We start from the raw sequence: 23,344 nt of genomic DNA, 5'->3' as shown, positions 1-23,344 counted from the left end.
TGAACAGTCCCTGACCAGTATACTGTCCCGCGGATCGAAGACGCACTGGCCTGTCTGAGTGTTGCGAAGTGGTTCCGTGTGCTGGACTTGAGGAGTGGATATTACCAGATCCCCATGAGCGAGGCTGACAAAGAGAAGACAGCATTTACATGTCCCCTGGAATTATTCCAGTTCGAAAGGGTACCCCAAGGCATATCGGAAGCCCCTGCCACCTTCCAGAGAGTCATGGAGAAGCCGATGGGGGATTTGAACTTGCTTGAGGTGTTGGTGTATTTGGATGACCTCATAGTATTTGTATCTACCTTGGAAGAACATGAAGCGAGGCTGCTGAAGGTGCTCAGCCGCCTGAAAGCTGAAGGGTTAAAACTTACTATGTGGTGGAGAGTCAGATGCCAAACCTACCAGTTTTCTGGGTGAAACCAGAGGAGGGGAACGGGCCTGTCAAGATCCTCCATCAAAACCACCTGTTGACCCAGAGCCCGACTTGGAGCCTACACCTAGTAAGAGAACTCTGTGAGAACGCGGGGTGGCTATAAGGGCCCAGAGCGGGAGAGGCTGAGCCTGGCTCCACCCATGAGAGGGATACTGATTTGGAGGATGATGATCTGGATGTGTGGTAAATAATGCCTTTCGCTAACTCCCCATTGATTGAAGAAGAGATTCCTGGCCCTTCTCCTACTGAGTCAGGTGAAGTGGGGGGGGGGGGGGGGGTGATGCTATCTGTGGGCAGCCTAGGTTACAACAGGACCCTGAAGGAGAGGAAGCGGGGCCTGGACACGGGACAGAGGGCTCCGAGTTGCAGGAGGGCATGAGTGAAAGGATGTTGAAAGGATGTTTTCCATGGTGGGAGAGTCTAGGACAAGAGGCCATAGCCTCAGGATAGAGGGGCGTCCATTTACAACAGTGGAACAATTTGTTTAGCCAGAGTGTGTTGAATTTGTTCCACAGGCAGCTGTGGAGGCCAGGTCATTGGGTATATTTAAGACAGAGCTTGATAGGTTCCTGATTTGGCCGTGGTATCAAAGGTTATGGGAAGAAGACTCGGGACAGACTCAATAGACCAAATGGCTGGTTCTATTCCTCTGTGGTTTGGTTTTATGTATTCCAGCCAGCCTCAACCAGTTGCTCCTAGACTTCCTATTGCCCTGTCGAATTCCGTATCAGTTCTCTCTTATCTTGTGGTCCCTTATAGCTTGTTATTTCAGAATCAAATTAAATATCAAAGGCATACATCGTGAAATTTGTTGTTATGTGGCATCAGTTATACTGTTATTATTACAGTATAATAAAAACTGTAAATAATTAGAGTGAGATGTGTATTACTGGGGCAAAAATATCAGAGTAAATTGAGGAAAGAGGAAATAACAGATCTGTCAAATGACCTTCACTGTATAATATTTAAAAAGTTAAATTAAATCAACGGTGCAAAAAAAGGGAAATAAAATAGTGAGGTAGAGTTCATGGGTTCAATGTCCATTCAGATATCAGAAGGGCAGAGCTGAATCACTGAGTGTGTGCCTTCAGGCTGCTGTACCAGCTCCTTGATGGTAACGATGAGAAGAGCTCATGTCCTGTGTTGGGGTCCTTAAATAATGGATGTTGCCTATTTTGAAGCATTGCTTCTTGAAGATGTTCTGGATGCTGGGCGTCTGGTGCCCGAAATGGAGTTGACTGAGTTTATAAATTCTTACAGCCTATTTCTATCCTGAGCTCTCTGCAGGTATTGCAGTTTATTAGTAAGATATCGTTTACTACTAAATCATCTCTGCTGCTTTACCTTTGGGTCAAACCTCCCCTACAGTTCCTGACAGAAGATGAGTTTTGGCAGTGCACTATCGATCTCTATAAGTACTGCAGAGCTCCCCTGCACTGGAACGGGTAGAGAAGTTGAAGATTCATAACACTAAATGCGTACTCTGGCACACTTTGAGTGGAAGAATGGCATCTCGTACCGAAGGGTTTCGGCCCGAAGCATTGACTATAGTTTTTTTCCCAGAGATGCTGCCCAGCCTGCTGAGTTCCTCCAGCATTTTGTGTGTGTTGCTCACACTCTAACCTCCTCTTCTGTAGTTCTGCTGCCTCCATTGCTGCAGCCTCTACCGATACAGCAATGCTCAATGCCTGTTTTAAGGGTAGATCTCTTTCTGACAGTAGCCGCTTTTGAGTGCTTTGACTTTGCACGTCACATACAAGCCTGTCCCTAATGCAACTCTACCTGGCATTGCTGTCTGACCTACTGAGTTCCTGCTGCATTCCTACTGGGCATTTTGTGTGTGTTGCATCTGATGGGCATGAGTTGTGAAGTCACACCTGGTTGCTCTTGCAGCCCAGTAGCTTTTGTTTTGCTGAGGATGATTTTGTCCCCTGTCTTCAATTATTTAAAGCATATTATTCAGTTGTGATCATATTGCTACCAGTATCACCTGGCTGTCTGCAGACTATTTCGTTCGCTTCCTGTGAAGCAAACTAGTTCATAGGCTGTAAAGTGGTTTGTGAAGTCCCAGTGTATTGACAAGTACTTTAGCTCATCCTTTCCATTCAGATGAATGTTCCAGAACCTAATGAACACATTGACCCTTGTTCCGTGAAGTTTAAGCCTATATATACTTGTGTCCTGAAACTCTAAAATCGCAGTGGAAATGTTTAAAGTAAACTAAATGACCATATTTTTGAAAGGTTATTAGAGAAGATTACTCTTCATTGGATCATACAGCTGCAGATTAAACCCAGCAAAGGCGAGGATTTGAGCAAAACTCTGAAGGATAATCTATAGAATGTCAGAAGCGAGAAATGTTGGAGCGCCTGCAGGGGTATTAAAGTACATTGCATTAGAGATTGACTCAGACTTTCAGAGATAAACTGGGGCAGAAATATCAGAGTAAATTGAGAAATGAGGAAATAACAGATCTGTCAAATGACATTTCTGCAGCTGCCGTTGTGGGTGACTGCTGCACCAATTGCCAAACATGGTTGGTAATTCATAACATGTTGAAAGATCAGGACATGTACTGGAGACGGTGAGTTATTTGTAGAATGCCAGGGTTGTAAGATCAAATCCTGGAAAAATTGAAGGAAGAACCTGGTGAGATTCAGTATATTCAATAGCGGTGGCAGCGGCAACATTCACAAAACCAAGAGAAAGGGAAGTATAAATGAGGGGAAGTATAAACAAGAAATAGGCATGGCAGAAGGTCACTCAGTCTCTCTGGCCTGCGCCTCCATTTGGTACATTACTAAAGGCACACACTCAATGATTCAGGAGTAGCTTCTTCCCCTCTGTCATCAGATTTCTGAAACCAAGAACACTACCTCACTACTATTTTGCACTACTTATTTAATTTAACTTTTATATATTGAATATCTATAATTACTGTAATTCACTTTTTTATCATCATGTATTGCATTGTACTGTTGCCGCAAATACAACAAATTTCACGAAATACGCAGGTGATATTAAACCCGATTCTGATCATCTACTTAATGAAACAATTCCAATTCCATAAACTTCTTCAGAGACACACAAGGCTGAGGTTTGAACAAAGAACATCACAGTTCAGTACAGGCCCTTTGACCTGCGATGCTGTGCTGATCTTTTCATCTACTCCCAGAGCCCTCCATTTTTCTATCATTCATGTGCCTATCTAAGAGCTTCTTAAATGCCCTTGATGTATCTGCCTCTACCACTTCCCCTGGTAGAGCGTCCACACACCCACATCTCTCTAACATCCCTCCTCTACTTTCCTCCAATCGGCTTAAATTTATGCCCCTTCTAATTAGCCAGCAGATCCTGGAATTTGGGACACTGAGCAAACTAATGGGTACCTCCAGGAGATCGTTTCCCATTTTCACCTTCTCCCCATGTTACATGATACCTTTGGCATTAAGAGATATATTTACCTCCTATATGAATATATTTCATGACCTACTCTCTACCACCTTCTGCAATAGAGAATTCCCCCACCACTGGTTGAAGAAGTTTTTCCTGATTTTAATTGACGTACCCAGCATCCCAAGGCTGTAAGTGCCCGATCTGGTTGGGAAGGTCTGATCTGCCTCATCCTCTTAGAATTTTACCTGTTACATTATTCCATTGCTCATCTACTCTACGTTTTTATGAATGAAATATCCAGACCTACTATTAACTACCCAGTGCAGTCCCAGCACTTCCATACTTAGTTGTAGAATTCAAACAGATTTCTTACTGTTGTTTCTGAAAGAAGGGATTTGAATTAAGAAAATTATTAGGAATGATGTCATAATCACCTCAAGCTTGACCTAGAAGCTAGAATCGGTCATCCCCAATTCACCTTGTGGTCTGTGCAGTTTTTAGAAGAAATGCGGGCACTCCCTGGGTTGTGTAAATATTCTTTTCCAGAGAGGTGTCTGTAAATTGATCATTTTATCTGTCAGATATGAGCAATTTCTTTGAGGATAATGCTGCCTGACCTGCTGAGTTCCTCCAGCATTTTATCTGTATTGAACTACACAAAGTAGGGAAGTCATGTCTTCTTTGATATGAAACCTTAGAACTTGGTTGAAAATTAAAACCTAGTCTTTAGATGGTCAAAACTAAGCATAATGACTAGGCCTGATAACAAGCTATCAGGCTTTTGAACCAGTGGGGATAACTTCACTGAACTTCACTTGCTCCATCATTGAAATGTTCCCACAGCCAATGGACTCACTTTTAAGGACTCTTCATCTCATGTTCTTGATATTCATAACAAACAATAGAAAATTTGCAGATACTGGAAATCTGAGCAACACACACCAAATGCTGGAGGAACTCAGCAGGCCAGTCAGCATCTACGGAAAAAAGTGCAGTGGATGTTTTGGGCAGAGACCCTTTGGAGGACTGGAGAAAAAAAGATCAGATGTAGATTTAAAAGGTGCTCTATATTTATTGTTTATTTATTTATTATTATTGTTTCTTCTCTTTGTATTTGCACAGTTTGTTGTCTTCTGCATTCGGTTAGAAACATAGAAACACAGAAATATAGAAAACCTACAGCACAATACAGGCCCTTCAGCCCACAATGCTGTGCCGAGCATGTATTTTAGAAATAATCTAGTGTTACCCATAGCCCTCTATTTTTCTAAGCTCCATGTATCTATCCAGGAGTCTCTTATAAGACCCTATTATATCCACCTCCACCATTGTCAGCAGCAGCCCATTCCAAGCACTCACCACTCTCTGTGTAAAAAAAAACTTACCCCTGACATCTCCTCTGTACCTACTTCCAAGCACCTTAAAACTATGCCCTCTTGTGTTAGCCCTGGGAAAAAGTCTCTGACTATCCACACGATCAATCCCTCTCATCATCTTATACACTTTTATCAGGTCATCACTCATACTCTGTTGCTCCAAGGAGAAAATGCCAAGTTTACTCAACCTATTCTCATAAGGCATGCTCACCAATCCAGGCAACATCCTTGTAAATCTCCTCTGCACTCTCTCTATAGTATCCACATCCTTCCTGTAGTGAGGCGACCAGAACTGAGCACAGTACTCCAATGGGGTCTGACCAGGGTCCTATATAGCTGTAACATTATTCCTCGACTCTTGAACTCAATCCCATGGTTGATGAAGGCCAATCCACCACATTCCTTCTAATCCACACATTCAACCTGCGCAGCAGCTTTGAGCGTCCTATGGACTCGGACCCCAAGATCCCTCTGATTCTCCACACTGCCAAGAGTCTTACCATTGATACCATATTCTGCCATTATATTTGACCTAGCAAAATGAACCACCTCACACTTATCTGGGTTGAACGCCATCTGCCACTTCTCAACCCAGTTTTGTATCCTATCGATGTCCAGCTGTAACCTCTGACAGCCCTCCACACTATCCACAACACCCCCAACCTTTGTGTCATCAGCAAATTTACTAAACCATCCCTCCACTTCCTCATCCAGGTCATTTGTAAAGATCATGAAGAGTAGGCATCACGGAACAGATCCCTGAGGCACACCACTGGTCACCAACCTCCATGGAGATTATGACCTGTCTACAATTACTCTTTGCCTTCTGAGTGCAAGCCAATTCTGAATCAACAAAGCAAAGTTCCCCTTGGATCCCATGCCTCCTTACTTTCTCAATAAGCCTTGCATGGGGTACCTTATCAAATGCCTTGCTGTAATCCATATACACTACATCTACGGCTCTACCTTCATCAATGTGTTTAGTCATATCCTCTAAAAATTCAATCAGGCTTGTAAGACACAACCTGAAGTAAGACTCACTAGTCTGTAATTTCCTGGAACACACACAAAATGCTGGTGGAACACAGCAGGCCAGGCAACATCTATAGTAGAAGCACTGTCGACGTTTTGGGCCGAGACCCTTCGTCAGGACTAACTGAAAAGAAAAATAGTAAGAGATTTGAAAATAGGAGGGGGAGGGGAAATGCAAAATGATAGGAGAAGACCGGAGGGGGTGGGGTGAAGCTGAGAGCCGGAAAAGTCGTCTATCCACGGCCTCGTCTACTGTCAAGATGAAGTTGTCTATCCATGGCCTCCTCTACTGTCAAGATGAAGCCACACTCAGGTTGGAGGAACAACACCTTAAATACCAGCTGGGTAGCCTCCAACCTGATGGCATGAACATTGACTTCTCTAACTTCCGTTAATGCCCTCCTTCCCATCTTACCCCATCCCTGATATATTTAGTATTTTCCCCCCTCCTTTTTTTTCTCTCTTTCTGCCCATCACTCTGCCTGTACTCCATCTCCCTCTGGTGCTCCCCTCCCCCTTTCTTTCTCCCTAGGCCTCCCGTCCTATGATCCTTTCCCTTCTCTAGCTCTGTATCACTTTTGCCAATCACCTTTCTGGCTCTCAGCTTCACCCCACCCCCTCCAGTCTTCTCCTATCATTTTGCATTTTCCCCTCCCCCTCCTACTTTCAAATCTCTTACTATCTTTCCTTTCAGTTAGTCCTGACGAAGAGTCTCGGCCCGAAACGTCGACAGTGCTTCTACTGTAGATGCTGCCTGGCCTGCTGCGTTCCACCAGCTTTTTGTGTGTGTTGCTTGAATTTCCAGCATCTGCAGATTTCCTCGTTTTTGTAATTTCCTGAGCTATTTCTACTTCCTTTCTTGAATAAGGGAAAAACATCCGCAACCGTCCATCCTCCGGAACCTCTCCTGTCCTCATTGATGATGCGAAGATCACTGCCAGAGCCTCAGCAATCTCCTCTCACCTCCCACAGTAGCCTGGGGTATAACCTCATCCGGTCTATATGCTCAAGTTTTTTAGTCCGCTGTAAGTCATCCCTATGATCTTCAAGGTCCTTTTTCTGTAGTGAATACCGAAGCAAAGTATTCATTAAGTATCTCTGCTGTCTCTTCCAGTTCTGTACACACTTTTCCACTGTCACACTTGATTGGTCCTATTCTCTCACGTCTTATCCTCTTGCTCCTCACATACTTGTAGAATGCTTTGGGGTTTTCCTTAATCCTGCTCGCCAGAGCCTTGTCATGGCCCCTTCTGATTCTCCTAATTTCATTCTTAAGCTCCTTCCTGCTCGCCTAATAATTTTCTAGATCTCTATCATTTCCCAGTTTTTTGAATCTTTCATAAGCTTTTCTTTTCTTCTTGACTAGATTTCCAACAGCCTTTATACACCATGGTTCCTGTACCCTACCGTCCTTTCCCTGTCTCATTGGAATGTTCCTATGCAGAATGCCACGCAAATATCCCATGAACATTTGCCACATTTCTGCTGTACATTTCCCTGAGAACATCTTTTCCCTTATCTACTGTCTGGGTAGCCTCCAGCCTGGTGGTATGAACACTGAATTCTCCGATTTCTGGTAATTCCCCTCCCCCCCCCCACCCCTTCCCCTATCCCAGGTCCTTCTCTGCCTCTCTCCCCTTTCAACTACCTGCTTCTTTATCTCTACAATTCTTTCATGCTTATCCCCTCCCCCTCCCCTTTTATCTTTTCTCTGATTGGTTCTCCACCTCACGCCTCTAGCCCTTCCCCCTCCCCTATCTCTATTACTGGGCTTCTGCCCTCTCTTCCCCCCTATTCCTGATGAAGGGTCTCGGCCCGAAACGTTGGCTACTCTTTTCTCACGGATGCTGCCTGTCCTGCTGAGTTCTTCCAGCGCTGTGTACATGTTCTTTGATCCACAGCACCTGCAGTTGTATTTTTGTGTTTTTTACAGCCTCATTAATGACAGACACACAAGGTTACATCTCCTCTTTTCAGTTCCCTTTGTAATTCTTTATGCACTCCCTCCATGGGAAGAACCTCCTTCCTCGGATAAGGAGTCTAAGATTCCACACTAGACTCAAGCTGTGGTCTTCCGTGCAGCTGCCCTTCAGTTCATACTTTCTGTTTCCTATCTAGAACAGTACGTTGATGAGAGAGGCAGAGTGTGTGGAGTGGCGCTGTACAGTGGAAGTGATTGCCATCTGGGCTTCAATTCCTGCCACAGTCTGTAAAAAGTCGATCCATTCTCCAGTGACCACAGGGCTTTACATTCCAAAGACGTATGGTTGGAGTTGGTGAGTTGTGGGCATGCTGTGTTGGAGCCAGAAACATGACATTTGTGAGCTGATCTCAGAAGATAAATCTCAGATCTCCCTGATCTCATAATAGAAGGATGTCCCTTTAGAACAGAGATGGGGAGGAATTTCTTTAACCAAAAGGTAGTGAATCTGTGGGATTCACTGCCAACGACAGCTGTGGAGGCCCAGTCTGTGGATACATTTAAAGTGGAGATTAATAGGTTGTTGATTCGTCAGGGTGTTACCGGGAGAAGTAAGTTTGAGAGCGATAATATGTCGCCCATGTTGGAAAGGTGGTGCACGCTAGATGGGCCAAATGGCCTAATGTTGCTGCTATGTCTTGTGGTCTCATAAACTGACACAATCATGGAAAACCCTGAACATCCACTGCATAGCTCCATCCAGAGACAGAGAAGCAGCTTCAGCGGCAGATTGCTATCGATGCATTGCTCCTCAGTCAGGATGAAGAGATCATTACTCCCCAATGCCATTCGGCTTTACAATTCAACCACCAGGGGGAAAATATGTTAAAGTGCCGGGGTTATGACTGAGCTTAAGTTACCATTCAATGTATTTTAGTAAACTATTTAAGAACTTTTTAAAAGCTATTTATTAATGCTTTTTTTTGAGAGGGTGATTTTAGATGCATATCATATTTATACTGAGTTAAATATTATATGTAATTGTTTTTTGATACAATAAGTGTATGGGACATTGGAAAAATGTTGAATTTCCCCATGGGGATGAATAAAGTATCTATCTATCTATCTAAAAGATTCATTTCACTGCATGTTCCGAGGTTTCATTGTACATGTGACAGCTAATGCTAACCTTTTAAGCGCACAGAAGACTACAGTACAGTACAGGCCCTTCAGCCCAGACCTTTTAACCTACTCAAAGTTCAATCTAACTTTTTCTCCCATGTAGCCTTCTATTTTCCTTTTATCCACGAACCTCTCAGTCAGTCTATTTGTCCATCAGTCCTTGGTCAGAGTGGTCAGGTACTTCTAACACTGTATTTGTTCTTCAAAATAATCAAGCTGATCATAAAATGATTGGCTTATGTCAAATAATTAGGAAGCTAGAAGAGATAACTGAAGTAATTCCTAATGGCTTTCCGCAAATCAAATACCTTTCATCTCTTACAAAGGATTTTGAATCTAACGGATTGAATTCAACATTTGAGAATTGAAGTGCAGGGACTGCTTTGCATATTTGTTAGCTTGTTTAAGTTTTACATGAGTAAAGGTTAGACAGAGTATGAAATGGTGCAGTGGATTTAAATCTTTTTATCTCATGAGGTGTCCCAATTTCAGCACTAATTTTCAATCTCGTTCTGTGAGGCTGCAGGGCTTTCGCTATCTGATATAAAAGCAGTCATGGTTGATTTCCACTGGTAGCCTTCCCATGTAGAGATTTGATATGTTATTTATCTATCCATCTCTATCTGTTTTTATCTGTGTTTACACAGTTCTTCTTTACCACATTGGTTGTTTATTGGTCTTTGTAGTTTTTCATTGGTTCTATCATAATTCATTTCTGTGAATGCCTGCAAAAAATGAACCTGAGTAACGTATGGTACTTCGATAATAAATGTACTTTGAACTTTGAAGTCGGAAGCCATTGAGCAGTGACGAAAGCTATGACTTCCTAATGGTGATTGGAGTATCAAAACACTGCAATTGTGATCCGGAGTTGCATGTAATAAAATTGTATGGGTGACAGCACGTGCAGTAATATAATGCAAGCAACACACACAAACTGCTGGAGGAACTCTGTGAAAAACAGCATCTATGGAGGAAAGGTACAGTCGATGTTTCAGGCTGAAACCCTCCTGTTTGCAGTAATGTAATAATTGGTTTTCACATCAGGCTGATACTTTTCCTTACAAGTACTGAGTGGGACTTAAGCAGAGAGGACACAAAATGTGAAACAGCCTTAAACAATGTAAAATTATAGCCGGGAGAAGGAATGGAAATCTGATGTGATATGTGCGTGATATCACCAAACACATCTGTACCTCCCTCTCCCTCCACCCCCCCCCCCCGCCCACCTCTGTTTTCCACAGGGATCGCTGCTCTGTGATTCTCTTGTCCATTTGTCCCTCTACACTAATTTCTTTCCTGACACATATCCCTGCAGGCAATAAAAATGCTATACCTGCCTATTTACCTCCTCCCTTACAGTCCTTCCAGGTGAGGCAACTCTTCACCTGTAAATCTGTGGGGCTGACAATTGTATCTGTTGCTCCCAATTCGGTCTCATTTGTGAGACACGACGTATATTAAGGGACCGCTTTGTCGAGCTTCCCCACTCTATCTGCTAAAAGAGGAAATTTCCAGTGGCCCACCATTTTAATTCTTATCACCATTCCCATTCTGACATAACAGTCCATGGGCTCCTTTTTTGCCCCAATGAGGCCAATCTCAGGATAGAGCAACACCTCATATTCCATATAAGTAGCCTCCAACCTGATGATGTACATCAATTTCTCCTTCTGGTAATTTTCTTCGTCCCCCTTCCCTCCTCTTCTATTTCCCACTTGGGCCTCTTACCTCTTTTCCTTATATATATATATATAAATACAGTAGATCCTGTAGACTCTTCTCTATTTCTGCATATTACCTAAAATTGTAAAACTAGATAACCCAATTAAATAAATAACACACAAAAACATTATACTTGTTTATTTATTTATTGAGGAAAAATATACAATATTACATGTATTTGTTGGGAAAAGTATGTGAACCTTGGGGGTAATGCCTTCTACAAAAGCTATTTGGAGTCAGGTGTTCCATTCAAGGAGATGAGATTGATTGGAGGTGTGGGCTGTAGAGATGCCCTGCCCTATTAAAAAAAGTCACACAAAGTTAGATTACTGACAGAGCCTGCTCTTCTGAAAAAAGATCTGTTTATGTGCACCATGTCTCGAATAAAACAGATTTCAGAGGACCTTAAAAGAAGAATTGTAGAGATGCATGAAGCTGGAAAAGGCTTCAAAAGCATTTCTTAACATTTGTGTGTTCATCAGTCCACAGTAGAGAAATAGTCTGCAAATGGAGGAAATTCAGTAGTGTTGCTACTCTTCCTAGGAGTGGGGATCCTACAAAGATCACACCAAGAGCACAATGTGCTCTGCTGAAGGTGAAAAAGAACCCAAGGGTAACAGCAAAAGGCCTGCAGAAAACTCTAGAATTTACTGAAGTCTCTCTTCATGTGTCCACTGTAAGAAAGATACTGACAAGAATGATGTTCATGGAAGGATGCCATGGAGTAAACCACTCCAAACAAAAACATTGCTGCATGTTTCAAGTTTGCAGTAGACCACCTGGATGTTCTACAATACTTCTGGGACAATATTCTATGGATAGATGAGTCAAAAATTGAACTTTTACAGAAATGCACATTTCTATGTTTGGAGGGAAAAGCGCACTGCACACCAACCCTAAAACCTTATTCCAGTTGTGAAGCATGGTGGAAGGAGCATCATGGTTTGGGGCTGCTTTGCTGCCCCAGGGCCTGGGCGGCTTGCAGTTGCTGAGAGAACAATGAATTCAAAATTATATCACGACACTTTACAGGAGAATGTCAGTGTAGCAGTCCATCACCTGAAGCTTAATAAAAGTTCTATATTGCAACAAGACAATAATCCAAAAGATGAGAGTAAATCAGGAACAGAATGGTTTAAAAAGAAGAAAATTTTGTGTTTTGGAATGACCAAATCAAAGTCCTAACCTTTATCCTGTAGAAGTGTTGTGGAAGGACCTGAAGCAAGCAGTTCATGCAAGGAAGCCTACCAACATCCCAGAGTTGAAGCATCCTCCAATGCGATGTGCATGACTGGTCAACAGTTACTGAAAACATCTGGTCGAAGTTATTGCTGTACAATAAGGCACCCACTCAGTGATTCAGGAACAGCTTCTTCCCCTGTGCCATCTGATTTCTGAATGGACATTGGACCCATGAACATTATTTCACTATTTTTACTGGGGGGTTTTTTTGCACTACTTGTGCATAGTTAATGTAACTCAGCTTTTTTTCTCTATATTTATTTATCGTGTATTTCATTGTACTGTTGCTGTAAAGTTCATAAATTTCATGATATATGCTGGTGATATTAAATCTGATTCTGATTTTGCAAGAGTGCAGGTGATCCATGGAAGAGATCGAATTTCTTATCCTGAAGGTGCCTGCGACCCACCATTTCCCCCCAGGAGAAGTCGCTAACAATTATATGGAAAATTATATTAATTTTCACTCATAGGGGTTTGTTGGCTGGGAATGTAAATTAGCCATTGCAGCCTTTGCCTGTCAGTGTTCCTGTTCATTAAGTATTCTATCATGAGCTCTCTTTGTTTTTATACCCACAGTCGGGGCTGGGGTTTCTGTCTCAATGATCAACCAACTAAACCGGAGTTAATGGTTCCCACCATTGCTCCAGGAGTGCTATATGACGTCCATCATCAATGTCAGCTCCAGTACGGACCTAACTCTACTTTCTGTGAGGAAATGGATGTAAGTCACTGCCTATTTTATGTGTTGCTAAGAATGTGAGTGGATAAGACTATAACTCAGTTCACTTTTCTTACAAATTGCCCAGTGTTACTTCTAAGTGTAAGGCATTTCTAAAAATAAAGGTGATAGATTCCTTGGAAAAAATTGTGTTGGGTGAAGGGGCAAGTTAGCAAAACAAGTTACATACCAGACAATAGTGAAGACTGAATATATAGAGGCCTCCCATATTACAGAAAACATGACTTATGGAAATCAGAGTTTTTGCAAATTCTTGCATAAACTTAAAATGATTGCAAAATAGTTATGCAAGTACAAACACCTTCAGAAGTTATGGAAAAGAGGTAGCAGCTAATAGATTTAGAAGTGTTTACACGTAATCTTTCCATAGAAATTAAACTGACACCACTGCCTTTTCAAAGATATGTTGACAGTCACATTGTGGGGCTGGTTAAGAGAATTGCTTTGGAAACTATCAAAGCAACGTCTTTCATTTTTGCTTGTAAAATACTTCAATCAATATAACATCCATTGATAATTTGAGTCCATTAAAACAAGCCCATTAGATTTTGAATAGTTTGATTCTATGCCATTGTGACTACGCAGTTCAATTTCAAGTTTATTTTCATTGTCTTATGCACAATTACACATATGCGCTGGTGCATTGAAAAGCTTACTTGTAGTAGCGTTACAAGGTCATAACATCATTCACACAAAACAAAGTAAACACCAATTATAAACAATTTTTACACAGAAAAAGCAATTAGAACAGGAACAGTCCATTTTAGTGAAACATTATTAGAGTCATAATAAAGTTTCTAAACTGTAGTTGTGACTAGGATTTTGCTGGTTGGTTCAAAAACATAACAGCTCATCGGGAAGACAATAAGTAAATACTCACGTTAATCAACCTTCTTTGAAATTGTTCCCTTCTGAGGTTACGAAGAATCGAATCACAAACAGTTCCCAGTTATGGAACCATTATGTGACCAGTGTAATGCGTTTATTTAGAAGAATGGGAACAATGCAATTGTTCAAGTAATGATAGAGTTGGCCAAATGATCCTAACACAAATAATTTTATTCACAGGTAACGATGTTTTAAGTTCTAGTGTTGCTGATAAAATATTAAGCTGTTGTTATTATAGGATAAGCTGAAATGTGGTTAAATTGAAACTCAAGGATGGAGTTGGCTAATCAGAATCAGAATTAGGTTTAATATCACCAGCAGATGCCATGAAATTTGTTAACTTTGTGACAGCAGTACAATGCAATTCATAATAATATAGAGAGGAAAAAAAAGCTGTGAATTCCAGTATGTATATACATACAAACAGTGCCTATAAAAATTATTCACCCTCCCTTGGAAATTTTTGTTTTATTGTTCTATAACATTGAATCACACTGGATTTAATTAGACTTTTCTGACACTGATCAACAGTAAAAGAGTCTTTTGTGTCAAAGTGAAAGCAAATCTCTACAAAGTGATCTAAATAAATTAAAATATAAAACACAAAATAATTGATTGCATAAGTATTCACCCCCCCCCCATCCTCTTCTGATCATCTATGAGGATTGGTTTGTGTTCCCACATCTTACCCTTTCAGAAGCCCACAGTCAGTTCTTTGGTCTTAATGATGTTGAGTGCAAGCTTGGTGCTATGACACCACTTAACTAGCTGGTATATCTTGCTGGTGTATGGCCTCTCGCACTATCTGAGATTCTGCCCACAATGGTTGTATTGTCAGCAGATTATAGATGGTGTTTGACTTATGCCTAGCCACACGGTAAGGTGTGTAGAGAGAGTAGAGCTGTGGGCTATACACATATCCCTGAGGTGCGCCTGTGTTGATTGTCAGTGAAGTGGAAATGTTATTTCCAATCCACGCAGAGATCGTGGTCATCCGGTTAGGAAGTTGAGGAGCCAGTTGCAGAGGGAGGTACAGAGGCCCAGGTTCTGTGGCTTTTTGATGAGAACTGTAGGAATGATGCTGTTGAACGCTGAGTTATAGTCAATGAATAGCATTCTGACATAGAGTATTTATATCGTCCATGTGACCAAGGCCACGTGGAGAGCCAATGAGATTGCGTCCGCTGTAGACCTATTGTGGTGATAGGCAAATTGCAGTGAGCATATGAAGGGGCATAATTTGGAGGAATGTATAGGGAGGATATCAGAGACAGGTTTTTTTGCACAGAGAGTGCTGGGTGCACCAGATGCCTTGGCAAGTGTGGTTGTATAAGCAAATACGTTAGGGATATTTAAAAAACTTATAGTTAGGTGATAATAATGGATGATAATGGAGGGGTATGTAGGAGTGAAGGGTTAGATTGAACTGAAAATAGGTTAAGAGGTCAGCATATCATCATGAGCTGTACTGTGCTGTAATGTTCTATGCAGGGGTATACAAGTTTATAAGCAGTATAGGACAGGCTTTTTCCACCGAGTTTGGCTGAAACTAAAAGTAGAAGTCATGGGCTAAGTGTCAAAGGTGAAATGTTTAAGGTGAATATGAGGAAGAACTTCTTCACTCAGAGGAGAGTGAGAGTATAGAATGAGCTGCCAGTGGCAGTGGTGGATGTAGGATCAATTTCAACATTTAAAGAGAAATTTAGATAGATACAGTACTGTACAAAAGTTTTAGGCACATATTGATAGCTAGGGTGACTACGACTTTTGCACAGTACTGAATTTCTCAGCGTAGAGTAGAGAGTGAGATTGTAAATTCAGTGGGAGAAAAGGATATTGCAATTGACAAGGGTGGAGCACTGCAGGAATGTGGACAGGTGGCAGAGGAGTGCCAGGGTCGGGCTAAGGTGGTACGTATGCAGGCACATCCAGCCCTGAGACACCAGGCAAGGTCATTAGATTCCAAACAATTAGTTTAGGCCACGTCTAGAGTACTGCATACAGTTCTGGACACCCCACTATACGAAGGATGTTGAGTCTCCCGTCAAAGGTAGAGACACACAGTGGGTGCAGTGAGAGAGGGTCCCACTAAACTGTCAAAGGCAGAGATCATAGAGGGGGAGAAGTGAGAGAGGGTCTCAACATCTGGAGTATTGCGTACAGTTCTGGTCGTTTGGAGAGGGTGCAGAAGAGGTAAACCAGGAGGTATGTGCTAACATGAGAGACTGGATAAACTTGGGTTATCCTTTTTATGGATAAGAGGAGACTCAATTACCTTTCTCTTTATTATATACTATTAGATTAATACTTTGTTTGATCTTGATTATGTTTATTTTTCCTTTTATTCAAACTGTTATTGATATAGATATTTGTGATAATTCTCCTCTTGCTAAAGTGCAGCAGCTGATATTTATCTGGGGTTAAACTCCATTTAATATTTCTTTGACTACATCTGCAACTGATCTATATTGTGCTGTATTCTTTGCCATCTTCTACACACTATTCACAACCAATGTTCCCCTAATGTGTGCGTGTATGTGCGTGCACACACCTTTTGCCACTAGTGTGCAAAGGAACTTAAACTGCGCACAAACAAGAGAAAATCTGCAGATTGCTGGAAATCCGAGTAACACACACAAAATGCTGGGGAGCTCAGCAGGCCAGGCAGCATCTATGACGTATATTGGAAGACCGCTTCGCCAAGCATCTGTGCTCCATCTGTCAGAACAAGCAGGATCTCCCAGTGGCCACCCATTATAATTCCACTTCCCATTCCCATTCCGATATGTCCATCCATGGCCTCCTCCACTGTCGTGATAAGGCCACACTTAGGTTGGAGGAAAAACACTTTATATTACTTTTGGGTAGCCTCCAATCTGATGGCATGAATATCGACTTCTGAAACTTCCAGTAATTCCCACCCCTGTCGCCTCACCATTTTCCATCCCTTTTTCCCTCTCTCACCTTATCTCCTTGCCCACCCATCACCTTCCCCTTTTTCTTTCTTCCATGACCTTCTGTCTCTTTCACTAGCTCTTTACTTCATCCCTCCTCCTCCAGTTTTCACTTATCACCTGGTGGTTCTCTCTCCCCTCTTCCCCCCCCCCACCCTTTTAAATCTACTCCTCTGCTTTTTTTTTCCAGTCCTGCCGAAGAGTTTCAGCCTGAAACATCAACTATACTTTTTTTTTTATAGATGCTGCCTGGCCTGCTGAGTCCCTCCAGCATTTTGTGTGTGTTGCTTGAACTGTGCACAAAAGGTTGTCACCCTTTATCTTGTTGGCATGTTAAGCATATTTCATGATTGTATGCAATCGCGTTTCCTTTTCTGATTTTGGATGTGGACAGTGTTGACAACGTTGAGGTTGCAATGGTTTTTCTGTAGATTTTATAATGGCTTATTTATACTGTCTTTATTAAAGAAATTATTCAGTGCACACACGCTGTTGTCACTGGGCAAAAAATTGCACAGCACAAGATTTTTGTGCATTCTGGTCATTACAAATTAGAGGGAGCATTGTACACAACTCCACCAATCTTTGAATCATCTGCAAACTTACTCACCCACCCATCTGCATTTTCATCCAGGTTATTTATATACATCACAAACAGCAACGGTGCCACACAGATCCCTGTGGAACACCACTAATTAGAGACCTCCAGCTCAAATAAGTCCCTACAACCACTACCCTCTGTCTTCTCTGCAAGCCAGTTATGAATCCAAACAGCCAATTTGCCACAGACCTCGTACATCCTAATCTTTTGAGTTTGCCTCCCATGAGCGACTTTGTCAAATGCTTTTCTAAAATCTGTGTAGACAACATCCACTGTTTTTCTTACATCAGTCTCTCTCGTCACCTTGTCAAAAACTCAATCAAGTTGGTAAGATATGCCTTGCCCTGCACAAAGCCATGCTGGTTCTCTCTAATTAGCTCATGGGTTTCCAAATGCTCATATATCCCATTTCATAAGGCATAAAATGGGTAGATAGCATTGGGCAGAGTAGCAGAAACATATTGAACTCAACTTCTAACATTTGAGTTTCCAAGTGCCACATCTGCATTAGCTCTGTTTATTTTGATCCTTTTTCCTGCTGTAAAAATAATACTTGTTATATAAAGTGCACTTGCATCCATTCACCTTTACTCTCTTATTGTCTGTGTTCCACAGTGAGAATACTTTACAGTTATGTCTACTCCCAACTCTGCCTTAACTATTATCCAAAGATACTAACTTCCTTACTACCACTGAAATTGTTTGCAGTTCAAACCTCAGTTTTCCATATAAATTGCTTTATTGATTAGGTTGGAGCTTGTCACTTCAGACTGGACTTTGATCTCAACAAGATAAGAAGTTAAAGTCTCAAAATCAGATGTCTGACTCCCAAATGCAACCTTCTCAGCCCCACCACCGCCACCAAAATCATCTGCATAGTTATTTACATATCTCAATGATGGTCACTTATGCTTAATTATTTAATTTGTAATGCACATTGAAATTTAACAACTTCCAAATGATATTTTGGGTTTGGGCCATTTCTTGGACAAAAAGGGGCATATCCTGTTGATAAATGACTTTCCAGAGCTGATTATAGGCAAGATTCAAACATGATTTCCTGCCACCTCTTAAGCAATTGGCTTACCTTTCCAAAATCTGAAGGTCTTTTTGCCTCTGCGTTTCAAACCCCACCTGATTTGATGATCTGGATCTCCCTTGACTGATCAGAAGCCTCCCACAACCCAACAATGGGATAGATCCGCTGGATGAGTGGTGTCACAGCCACAACCTTGCACTCAACATTAGCAAGGCCAAGAAATCAATCGTGGACTTCAGGAAGGGGAAGTCCTCATCAAGGTGTGAGCAGCTTTAAGTTTCTGGCTGTCACCATCTCAAAGGATCTATCCTGGGGCTAACATATTGATGCATCACAAAAAAAGGCCTGCCAGTCACTCACTATACTTCAGTTGGAGTTTGAGGAGAATTGGTACATCACCAAAGACTGTAGCTAATTTCTATAGATGTACCATATGGAGAGCGATCCGACTGGTTACATCACCGCCTGGGTATGGAGTCTCCAATATGCTGCATCAAAGAGACTGCAGAAGGTTGTAGACTCAGCCAGTTCCATCATGGACACAAGCCTCCCCGCCGTTGAAGACATCCATCATTAAGGATGCTCACCACCTGGGACATGCCCTTTTCTCCTTACTACCATCAGGGAGCAGAAACAAGAGCCTTTTAATCTACACTCAGTAATTTTGGAGCAGCTTCTTCCCCTCTGCCATCAGATTTCTGAACAGACTATGAACCCATGATCACTACCTCACTATTCCTCTTTTGCACTATTTAGACCATAAAACATAGAACAGTACAGCACAGTATAGGCCCCTTGGTCCATAATGTTGTGCTGATCCTTGAACCTGCTCTAAGAGATGGCGCCAGTGAGCAATTTGACCAATGGTGACACCCTTCAGACAGTTAATGAAATTACTTTTTCTTTCAAACATGTTTCTACTACTAAATTGCATGCAATTGGAACCTGTGACATTTTTCGGGCCAATTGAGCGATCTTGTGCTTTGCTGTCTCTAAGAGAGTTCAGTGAGGTTTGGAGCAGAGTATGTAGCCTGGAGGCCAAGAGGACTGGAGTCACAGCAGGAGCCCATGATCAACCCCATTTCTTGCCGATCTTGCTGATTAATCAATGAGGACAAGAGCAGAAGGCGAGTGGATGTTCTGTGCCGTCTGCCTGCATTTGACTGATTACCCTCTCCATCTTGTTTGCTGCTGCTGGAGGAAGGTACAGGGGGCTTGGGCTGTGGGCAAAGTTTGATCGGCATGGTTTGGACCTATTCTTGGAGAATTCTGCAGTTCATATTATATGTGTTTCTGGTTATCCCTGTTTGTTTTTCATTGCTGTTTTGTGTGATTTTGATGGGGGCAGACTGGCTCTGCAGTCTGCAGTCAATGAACAACACAGTGCTGAACTGAAATGAACCAAACTGAACATTCCTAGACTATTTCCAGGGCTCTGTGGTTTGATGTCTAATATTCCTTGTGATATTCGCTCATTGAATTGAATTGAATTGACTTCATTTCTTACATCCTTCACATACATGAGGAGTTAAAATCTTTACGTTACGTCTCCTTCTGAATGTGCAATCATACTAATTTGTAATAAATAGTATGTACAGTAAGATGTACAACAGAACAGTCAATATAGCTTTTGCTGTTTGCATGATTTGTTCTTTTTATGCATGTAGGGTGTTTGATGTTTTCTTTGAATGGTTCCATGGTGTTTCTTTGTTTCGTGGGTGTTTGCAGAAAGATGAATCTCTGGTTTCTATACTGCATACACACTTTGATAATAAGTGTACTGTGGCGGCCCACACTCGCGGGACTCAAACCGCCGCAGTAGCGCGTTTGGAACTACCCGCTCGGGGCAGACCTTCCGGGGACAGTCTGACGTCATGTCCGCCCCGTGGGTTGCAGGGGCCCATTGGAGGGGAGATTTAAGCGTGCGATTTTGAATGAGTAAAGGCATTCTGCTCTCTCTGCCTCCGTGTGTTTCTTTAGTAGCGCATTACGCGCGACTACAGTACTTTGTATCTTTAAGTCTTACATCAAGCCCTTCCTTCCCACCTAGCCCTCCATTTTTCTTTTATCCCTGTGCTTAACTAAGTGTCTCTTAAATGTCCCTAATGTACCTGCCTCTTATTGCCAAGCCTGGCTGCAAGTTCATGCAGCCAACACTCTGTGAAGAAACAACTTGCCTCTGATATTCCCCCTCCAATTACCTCCATGCATCTTAAAATTATACCCCTCGTATTAGCCATCTCCACCTTGGGAAAAGACTCTGGCTTTGTAGTAATCAATGTATTTATTGTAACATACAGTAATTTTTATATCTTGCATGTTACTGTTGCCACAGAACAACAGATTTCATGACATTTGTCAGAGAAAATGAAATCTGCTTTTGATTTAGAAAAATACCTCAACCTGTGCGTCTCTTCTCCCTGCTGCCTGACAGCTGCTCAGCAAGCTATCCCCACCGCCTGCCATGGAGAGAAGAAACAAATGTGTCAGATTTCCTCCCAGTAATTTTTTTACAGAATCGCTCAGTTACAGGCATCGTGGATCTCCAGCTTACAGTCCTATCTGCCATTTGCAGCTTCAACCTCCACTCCGTTTCTCCATCATGCTCATCTTCCTGTAAATGTTGGAGTCTTCCCCCTTCATATCATTTTAATGTGCTTGTTGAACTACTATTCTCAAATACAGGATGAGATCCAGAACCATGTTTTTATTCCTTATTCATGCTTTGATTTTAGATATGGGAAATACACTCAGTGGCCACTTTAATAGGACACCTGTACACCTGCTTGTTAATGCAGACATCTCACCAGCCATTCATACACTCAGCTACTCAATGTGTAAAAGCATTGAAGTGTGTGTTAGATTATATTAGATAAATTCTATTTGTCACACATACATCAAAACATACAGCGAAATGCCTCATTTTGTGTGTGTTGCTGTGGATTTCTTGTGTTTACAATATAATGCAATGATTTTTATAATCAAGTTATGCAAAATCATTCTGTAGATTTGATCATGATCTAGCTAACAATGAAGCAAAATTAATCCTAAGCAATTCTGTTTTAAATATGCAAGGTAAATCTTTGCATTTGATAGGAGCTAAGCTTTGTTATGAATTTTATCTTGCATATATAGAATTGAAGAAAGTGACCAAAAGTTTTGCTTGGTTTGTAAAATAATAATCTGATGTTATGCAGTTGAATTATTTGAGGTTCTTAAAGGATTTGTCAGAATCCATGAAAAAAATATTTCTTCTCTTGAAAGCTCAAGTATCTAGGGATGCATATTTGAAAGGAAAAAGCCAATCACGCAGAATCTTTGCATCCATAAATGATATATAAAGTAACTCAGTATGTTCTTTGAAGCAGAGAGAACAAGTAATTTATAAAAGTAATTGGGTTTGCTTCTGGTAAGTAAAATTAATTGAGGTTCAGATGCATGAGAGAGCTGTCAAAAAGCAACCCTGTGGCCTTCACTTCTGAAAATTTCTGAGGATTATCAGAGCTATCCAGGTCCCAGAGTCTGTGATTCCTTTTGACTGTTCTGAACGAACAACACACACACACACACACACACAAAGGATTCCTTTCAAGTTTTAACAAATTGTATGGTTATAAAAGAAAACATATTTTTCTGGGTATCCTGCTGGATGCATTACTAAGTATTAAAAACAGCAAGAGTAGCGGTGATTGCTTTGATTAATCATAGCCAACAGATCCCCACTCCTTCATTTCCATTGTTTTCCTTCTTTGATAGAGTAGAGTGAACAGTCCTCAAGCTCACAACCATGTGGCATGAATCTTGTGCTTTTAAAAGCCTGTCCACTGTTCTTTCCCAGACCTGATGAAGGGTATTGGCCTGAAATGTTGACTCTTCATTTCCCACCACAGATGCTACCTGCCCTGCTGAGCTCCTCTATCAGCTTGTGCATTGCTCCCAGTCTCTTGTATCCCTGCAGTTTGTTCTGGAGGCAACTGACCTGTGGTGTCAAGCATTAAGTGAAGGGACAGAGTAAATTAGTATAGATATGAAGAAATATGGTACGAATTTGCAAGTAGAGCTTCTCTTCCATCTTCTTTTGGCTGTCTGGAACAATCTTGGTTTACGATAATACCTGGTCTGTGATGAAATATGTACAGTATTGAACTTCATATTTTTTGTAACCATTTGATATAACAAAATGCAATTGTACAAATCCCAGAATGCTAAACTAATATATGGCTTTACATGTATGTGGTCACAAGAATTTTGCTTACCAAAGGAATATGTCACTGGCAGCACCCAATATACTGAACATTGTGTAGAAGTAAGCAGTAGAGATGAGTCAACCGCAGATGGCAGAGTACAACTGTATCGGAAGGACTGAGCTCGCTGGAGATAGTAACCTCATTTCATTCTTACGTATAAAAAGAACACTTTGTAAATGATGTTGGAGGTCTCTTACCATCCCTAGTGGGAGTGGAGGTGAACTTCTCCATTGCAAGTGATAAAGGCACGTGATAAAGTTCCACTCTGTGTTGATGTTATGTTTTGTGAGACTTACTCAACATCTGTGTTGAAAATCCATTGTTGAACTGGTGCTCAGCAATAATCTTCCTAAGTATTTGCAGTTGCAAAATCAATGTATATATTTTCTTTTGGACAGCAAACATTTAATACATATCTATCTTATTCAGTCTTGACATTTGGTACTGGGTTGAATCATCTCTGTGGTAATTCCATTTTACGTTGAAGAGAATGGAAGGGAAACTGTTTACTAATGTCCTTTCGCAGTAGTTGGCTCCTCTCCCATCTTTTCGGATTCATTCATTCA

The 23,344-nt window shown here is 41.6% G+C and overlaps 1 protein-coding gene across 1 annotated transcript in view; it reads left to right on the top strand.

Moving 5' to 3' along the window:
* LOC140737658 (A disintegrin and metalloproteinase with thrombospondin motifs 12-like) overlaps positions 1–23,344 on the top strand; it is a 615,581-nt gene that overhangs the window by 249,523 nt on the left and 342,714 nt on the right. The window contains exon 9 of the mRNA XM_073064184.1: positions 12,887–13,031. Coding sequence (XP_072920285.1) covers positions 12,887–13,031 — 145 coding nt within the window. The remainder of the gene's footprint in view (positions 1–12,886; positions 13,032–23,344) is intronic.

This window comes from Hemitrygon akajei, chromosome 13 (assembly GCF_048418815.1).
Source record: "Hemitrygon akajei chromosome 13, sHemAka1.3, whole genome shotgun sequence".
NCBI classification, from domain to species: domain Eukaryota; kingdom Metazoa; phylum Chordata; class Chondrichthyes; order Myliobatiformes; family Dasyatidae; genus Hemitrygon; species Hemitrygon akajei.
This window is presented reverse-complemented; position numbering and strand designations above follow the sequence as displayed.